The sequence below is a fragment of the Lactuca virosa genome, chromosome 1 (genome assembly GCF_052849685.1).
Source record: "Lactuca virosa cultivar CGN04683 chromosome 1, Lactuca_virosa_CGN04683_v6, whole genome shotgun sequence".
NCBI lineage: Eukaryota > Viridiplantae > Streptophyta > Magnoliopsida > Asterales > Asteraceae > Lactuca > Lactuca virosa.
Window position 1 is genome coordinate 66,476,410 of NC_136426.1, and position 7,571 is coordinate 66,483,980.

Sequence of the window (7,571 nt, forward strand, 5' to 3'; positions counted from 1 at the left end):
GTACATATATCTTACTAAAATGATAAAATCATCTCATCCATCAAATCAAATACTATAAAAATATTAAAAATATAACTGAAAAGTGAGAAAAACACAGCATCTTCTTTAATTACCATATAGTTATAGTCTTCTCTCCAACTTATCGCAACAAACATTTTTTTTTTAAATGTACTTATAAAAAACTGGTGACATGACATTTATATACAAAAAGTGTAATGTTTTTTTATAACTCTTCATTTTCTATTAGTATTGAAAATAAAATAAATAAACATGAATTTTAAAATCTGAAAAAATTATATTGAATTCTTCATAATATTGAATAATTATTTTGAACCTTATGTGTTTATATGTTTGATTAAGAATAAATTAGATTGTTTGTCGAATCAAACAATTATACTTTTTTTCAAATATGGTAACCCGTCACATATGCGGGCAATTACATTAAATGCTTTTTATTGTTCATGAAAACTCCCCATTTGCATGGATCCGAAACAAATTAAAACTCCATGTGTAATTACATATAATAAAGTTATATTCTATTCCTAAACAAATTCCTCTACAAATATGTTATATCTCCTAAATCAAAAGTCGTCAATCATCAAGAATTCAAGATTTTCAAAGAAGCTATAACATAAAAATTAAAAAACTCATTACCCACTTAATTACTAATTACCCCTTCATAATCATGATTGTAGACAAAATAGACCAAGTCTACTCTGAGCTTTTCCTTAATCTTATTCGCCTACATGTTTCAACAAACATCCTGAAAAAGTACAACACAAAATGGTTTAATTAAATCTTCAAAACTATACAGTTAAAGCTAGTGTATAATGTATATGTATAATGTATATGCAAATTAACTTACTTCCATGGAACATCCCCGACTAACATCCAATCGCCATCTTTATCTTCATACGTTGGAATATGATCCGATGTGTTTAAGGAATCTATCATCTTATTCTCATTCAATACATGATTGCCTGGAAAATTAATCAAAATAACTTGTTAATATGATGAAATCAGAAATCCAAATCAGCATAAATCGTTACACAATCAATAATGTGCAACAGCGTACTTACCAATGGTGAAGCAGGAAAACATGTCCTCGAAAACACAAAGAAGCTGTTGGTATCCTGTGTAAGATTTTAGGTCTACTTTTCTCAAATAAGGCACTCCATCAACAGCCACCTTTACATACTTGCAATGATTCATCTTCATCGTGTTCTTCCTATTATGGGATCTCACCGGCGGCCATCCAACCACTTGTCCCCTGTAACATTATCCGATTACTTCACCATAATCGATCCTTTCTGTAAATTAACATATCAAAGAGATTAATTACTTATTTACTTACTTCGACGGAGGTTTTCTCGAGTCCAAATCCGAGCATTCGCAATCGGATTCAATGGCCTCTTGTTCTCCATAGTTACCTAGTTTCAAATCAACTACATCTGAAAACAGTCGTTTTGTTCCGGACTTCCTCTCTCGCGACTCCCCTGGTAACCCTAATGTGAGCTCTATTTCATCAAATTCGACACCACTGCCTCCTCCGGTGACGGTGAATTCCGACGTTACCGATGACATTACGCCGGAGAGACGCTTCAGTGATCTGACTGAAAACTGAGAAGTTTCGATTACCTTTACAGATATGAAAAATGCGAATGTTAAAAACTAAAAACGCGTTGTCGTTGTAAAGGTGTTGAGCGTCGTGTTGATTATATAGCAGGAGAGGCAACAACCATAACCAATGGAAGATCGCTACGTGTCATTTCATGAGTGGTTTACATGTTTACTGGCCAGTGCACCATGAAATCGTGGGGGTTATGTGGGCCCTTCAAGTTAAGTCTTGGTCTTAACACGGTCTCTTCGTTTTCTTGTCGGAAAATACTTTGTCTAGAAGCCAAAAAAAGAAAACTAATTAATTAACATTAACAAGGAGACCAATATTCAAATTTGTGATTTTTAACCTCTTTAATCATTACAAAAACTTAATCGACTTGAATTAAAAGTATGTAAATATGAACAGACTATTAAAATATATAAAATTTCAAATAATATCGTTATACAACTCTTTGATTCGTCATTTACATCAAACATGATGTGTGATAATCACCGTATCATTCAGTTCAATTATAAGTTTTTTCTTTTTTTGTTTAATTAAGTCATTTTGTGAAATTCTTGAAATCTAGTTAAAAATTATATTATAGATTTTGAAGTTTAGAAATTATGCAATATTTTTTTGTATGATAGAATATGTACGACACAGATCATAAAACAATCTCACTTTAACAACCTCCAACCACCATTACTCTCACCATCTATATGAGACTGATTAGTGTATAGGCATAAACATGAAATACTCACTACACAACGAGTTTTTCTATTAATAATTATATAAATTTGTTTAATTCCAATATATGTATTTTAGAGATTACATATTTTTAGTCTTAAAATTTGTTTTTCCTACTATCTTTATAAAATACACTTTTTCTATTTATATTACTATAAAGTATATTTTCCGAATACCATACAAAATATAAAGTCCTGTTACTTTTTATCAGTTGATGGTTAAAACAATGATACATGATTACATGAGCTTAATAAAAAGAGCAATAAATAAATCAGCATACTTGATCCAAAATACATGATTATAAAATAATTTCAAACATAACATATAAAAGCTTCATGGATACATAGTGTCTTAATTGATCACCAATTTGTTCACTGACAAAATGATTAAACCTTTGTATGAAGTCGTATAGGTCTAGGGACAAGCTTTGTGGCGATGTTTCATGTTTGTGTGCTGTTTAACAGCGGGGGCCATCCTTTTCCAGACCAAACGAACTCTGATACGTGCGCCTTCTAAGGCCTTCGGGTATACCAACGACGAAGAGGCTCGTGGTCTACGTGGCCACGAGCGTTGTTCGTGCACACCACCCCGGCCTACCGTGGTCGGGTGTTTTCGTGGTGGTCTGTGGTGGGGAAGACGAACGACAACGCCCAATCAGGGCTTCTTCTTCTCTCAGCTCTTCTTCTTCTACCTCTGTCTCTCTCTCTCTCTTTGTTCTTTGTGGAGGATACTCCATGGCTTTGTGGTGGGTGGTGGTGATCGATCTGGAAGCTCTCCACGACCGTTGTCGTGGAGAGTATAACGGATGGCCTAAGAAGTAACTTAAAACAGCAATAAATATCGTTTTCATTGTAGTTTCGTTATGAAATATGTTGAACTAAGTTATAGTATTTTTATTTTTTAAAAAAAACAAAACAATTAAATAAGAAGACACTACAAGAAAAATCTTAAATAGCTACGGAAAGTTATTATGGAATCAAAATCCGTTGCTATTTTACTACGGAATATGCTACGGAACGACTTGTCGTAGCTATTTTGCTACATTAATGGTTACGGAATTGCATTATGTAGCTAAATCTTAAATAGCTACGTAAAGTTGTTACAAAATCTAAATTCATAGTTATTTTACTACGGAATATGTTACAAAATGGTTGGTTGTAACTAATTTGCTACGGAAATGGCTACGGAAATGGCTACGGAATTGCATTCCGTAGCTAAATCTTGAATAGTTGCTACGAAATTAAAATCCGTAGCTAGTTTACTACAAATAATGCTACAAGTTTTTTGGTTGTAGTTAGTTCTCTATGAAACTTGTTACAAAATCCATGTATGTAGCTAGTTGGCTACATAATTGGCTACAAAATAAAAATCCGTAGCTATTTTGCTAGGAAAATTTGCTACAAAATAAAATTTTGTAGCTAATCTATTATGGAATTTGTTACAAAAACGTGAATTTGCAAAATAGCAACGAAATCAAAATCCATAGGTATTTGGCTACGGAAAATTTTGTAGTTAAGTAGTTACGGAATATGTTTCCGTAGTAAAATATAGAAGATAATTGAAAAAAATATATTAAAAATACACAATTATCTTTGAAAACTCAACAACAAAAATAAAATATTATTTTTAATTGTTTTGAAAATTTAGTTATAACATAATTTCTACATTATAAATATTTTAGCTTCAATTTTTAGATTTTGATGACATACATTTGCTAATTTTCTTATAATAATATTATCCCGACTTTGGAAATTATTACCTCTAAATCAAAATTTATTTACCCTCTATTGTACTAGCTGTTCTAAAAAAAGAATTAAAATGTTTTATTTTGATTTTTTAGTTAAAAAAAATGGTCAAAGGAATTGCCGCATGTTTGTTTCAATAATGTTTCAGTTTGTTTCAATAATGTTTCATTAGGGGCAAATTAGTAAATCCAATAACCCCAATTTACTTCCTCCCAAATTAGAGGTATTTTTGTTGAGTTCAAATCCATCGCCGGACGCCGATCGCATCTCTTCCTCTCTCTCAACCTGCTGCCGCTGCCGCCGTTGCTTAGCCACTTCGTCGCCGGTCATAACATTCTGATTTCATTGGTAATTTTTGCAAACTCGAACCCCATTTCAAGTACTGCCCCAAGCCCTAAACGATTTCCTTGGTATTCTTGTATCACGGTAAGCATCTGTTATTTCATGTTAATTAGGTATTTTTGTTGTTTCTTTTTAACAGATATAGAAAATATTCTAATCTACTCCAAATCAGAGGTAATCAGATCATATCGATCGCATTCCTCATTCCTCAGATCAACCAGTCTTATTACGTCATTATCGATCGAAGCTTTGTTGTTCGCCGCCTGCTCCATCAACCGGTAGATTTTTCTCGATCGGCTTCATCCCTACCTCGATCCTCCCTAAATCAGAGGTAACATTCTTCTCTCTTCTTTTTTGCTCTATTTTTCTCGATCTCTCCATTGAATCTTTCTTCTTCGCACATCGTCGCTATCTGGTTGTCGCCGTCGACTGCTGCTTCTTCCGGTCATCTTTCTCATTGACCCTGTGCAGGTACTATCCTTGATCCTCCCTAAATCCCTTCCTCGGTTCCTCCTTCTCTACTCTTCTGTGAACTTAGCCGGTCATGATTTTGTTTCAGAACTTCTAAATCTTCCGGTGAATTTTGTTTCAGAACTAAAATTATTGTTCATTACGCATTACAGAACATCCTTGTATCACACTCTCATACACATTTAACACAGATACACCTCTACTGCTCTTTTAAAAGGATTTTGTCAACCAAATGGTTAAATGTCATATGACTTTATGTAGAAAATAAGCATACATTGTATGATGAGTTTATTGATCAAAACTAGAGACGAAAACTACATTCTGTTGTGGTCTACTGATGATAGAATTAAGATAACTTGGTGATGAAAACTAGATTATGCAGTAACTATGCTTTTGTGTGGTACATCACATTACAAACACCTCACTCATATGTATCAATCGCTGTCACATTTAATTTCTCTGGTGGAGTGATTATACAATAATCAGGTCATTCTTCCTTTGTTGCTCCCAACTGAAAAGTTCCAAGGACAAAACAGTCTTTTCAGCATTAAACAAATAAATGGTACATAAATCCTTTTCATTTTATTAACTTGTACCTTTCTTAGTTCTGTGCAAATGGCAATCATCCTTTCGGTCTCTTTTACCCTCCAGCTAGCCACTACCAAATATCACAAGAACTATCAACGTCAAGTTTGCTACTTTTCTTTAAAGAAGTAAGAGTAAATTACGGCTTTTTCCCCTGTGGTATGTCAAAAGTTGTGGTTTAGGTCCAGATGTGGTCCCTAATGTTTCTAATCATTAAACTGAGAAAACATTTGATTTTAGGTTAGATTTTATTGGACTTTTAGATCATGATTTTGTTCAATTTTGATTTTTTAGTTTTGGTTGAATTTGGTTACATGTCAGAGTTAAAAAAAAAAAGAGATTGTATGGTTTTCATTAGGGACCACGCATGTAAATCAATGAAACAGCCGGACTAAAACCATAACTTTCGACATAATGCAGGGCCAAAGTTGTAATTTTACTCAAACTTATTTACAAGAATCATACCGTCTCTAATGGTATTTGAATGCATTTTTCTTCTATTTCAGACACTATTACCTTCACTTTCATTTTCTCAAGTCTCTTCTTTAGCCATTCAGTTCTTAAACATACTTATGTTGTGTTTCTCTTTTTACCATCGAGTGTTGTTTGGACAACTGGTATTTAAATCATCTTTGTTGAAAGGTGGCTAGAGTGAAATATGTGGATACTAAGAGGACATCAGGCAGTTACTTTCATCATATATTTACTGAGGCTATAGTATTGGAGAGGAGTTTAATACTTAAGTATGTAGTAAATAAGTCAACAACAAAGTAAAAAAGAAATGCCTCTATTTTTACTGTAAATCCAAAACAGAAGCAATTCTAAGTCCATATTGTGCATTGTTCTCTTCGTTTTCTTTTAAGCTCTTTGTGATGTACTATATCTTTATATTATTATATATATGATTGAGAAATTGTTATCAATAATTTAAAATTCAATATGTGATTTTGTAATTTGCAATTGTATTATTGTGATTTCTTTTTAAGGTGAACATGGGTTAGATAGTCTACAGTTAGCCTTTCCTTACCTTTTGACATTGTTGGGTTTTGGTTTGTGGAAATAATGTCGAGACAAAAGTCGAGATTGAGAATTTGAAGAAGTTAGTTGAGACACAACGCGAACAATATGAAGATATTCAACAAAAATATGAGGATGTTCAGCAAAAATATGAGGATGCTCAGAAAAAGAATGTGGAGTTTCAGCAGAAAAATGTGGATGTTCAAGCAAAGTTTGAACAACAACTTGCACAAGCCATGAATGTCATTAACACATTGAGTGAACAGGTCAAAACTTTTATTAATCAATGATAGAATATTATGTATCGAATAATGTTTTACGTTAAATTTGTAGCGACTTTTGATTTTGAAATATGTATCTTTTGATGTATTGGATATTTCTTTTTAGTTTCTATAGAAATACTTTGTTATTTTTGGTTTTATATTAATTGTATTTTTGTAAATTGATATAATAAGTCAAATTAAATAACCGAATTTTATAGAAAAAATGGTATGGAACGATTGTTATGGAATTGACTACAAAAAAGTTGTTACGAAATTTGCTACGGAATGAATGGCTACGGAATTTGTTACGGAACGAATGGCTACGGAATTTGCTACGGAACAATTAGTTACGGAAATTGCTATGGACCAAATGGCTACGGAATTTGCTACGGAACAATTAGCTACAGAATTTGCTATGGACCAAATGGCTACGGAATTTGCTACGGACCAAATGGCTACGGACTTTGCTACGGAACAATTAGCTACGAAATTTGCTATGGACCAAATGGCTAAGGAATTTGCTACGGAACAAAATAGATACGGAATTTGCTACATAATTCATTGTTACGGAATTGTGATGGAAGTGTGTTGTAGTTGAAATACTACGGATAAACGTCGTAGCAACGGCCATAGCAAAATTGCTACGAAACTATAATTTTGTAGTTAAACATTTTGCTACAAGAAATCTTACTATGGAATCTCATTGGCAAATTCCGTAGCAACTTCCGTAGTTATTTAGGTTTAGCTACGGAATTACATCATTTTGCTACCGAATTTTTCCGTAGTTAAATCGAAATT

General features: G+C 32.9%; 1 protein-coding gene and 1 long non-coding RNA gene across 3 annotated transcripts; one reads left to right on the forward strand and one right to left on the reverse strand.

Moving 5' to 3' along the window:
* Positions 1–490: 490 nt before the first annotated feature.
* LOC145143597 (auxin-responsive protein IAA1-like) lies at positions 491–1,677 on the reverse strand. Its single transcript, XM_079074813.1, has 4 exons — positions 1,355–1,677; positions 1,080–1,270; positions 866–980; positions 491–763 (listed from the first exon to the last, which is right to left on the reverse strand). The coding sequence occupies exons 1-4, from the start codon at positions 1,582–1,584 to the stop codon at positions 712–714; spliced, it is 588 nt and encodes a 195-aa protein (XP_078930939.1). The 5' UTR covers positions 1,585–1,677; the 3' UTR covers positions 491–711.
* Positions 1,678–4,278: 2,601 nt separating this feature from the next.
* Positions 4,279–6,931, forward strand: LOC145143613 (uncharacterized). Of its 2 annotated transcripts, none has more exons than XR_013724654.1 (3): positions 4,279–4,521; positions 4,610–4,768; positions 4,909–6,931. It is a non-coding gene; the product is annotated as an uncharacterized LOC145143613 (long non-coding RNA). The 2 variants fall into 2 exon arrangements; XR_013724648.1 differs by having other exon boundaries at positions 6,480–6,931.
* Positions 6,932–7,571: the final 640 nt, after the last annotated feature.

Coding starts and splice junctions, on each gene's coding strand:
- LOC145143597 (XM_079074813.1), bottom strand. CDS start 1,584: ATGTCATCGGTAACGTCGGAATTCACCGTCACCGGAGGAGGCAGTGGT. Junction 981..1,079: donor GTTTTCCTGCTTCACCATTG/GTAAGTACGCTG, acceptor TTAATTTTCCAG/GCAATCATGTATTGAATGAG. Junction 764..865: donor GTCGGGGATGTTCCATGGAA/GTAAGTTAATTT, acceptor GTACTTTTTCAG/GATGTTTGTTGAAACATGTA.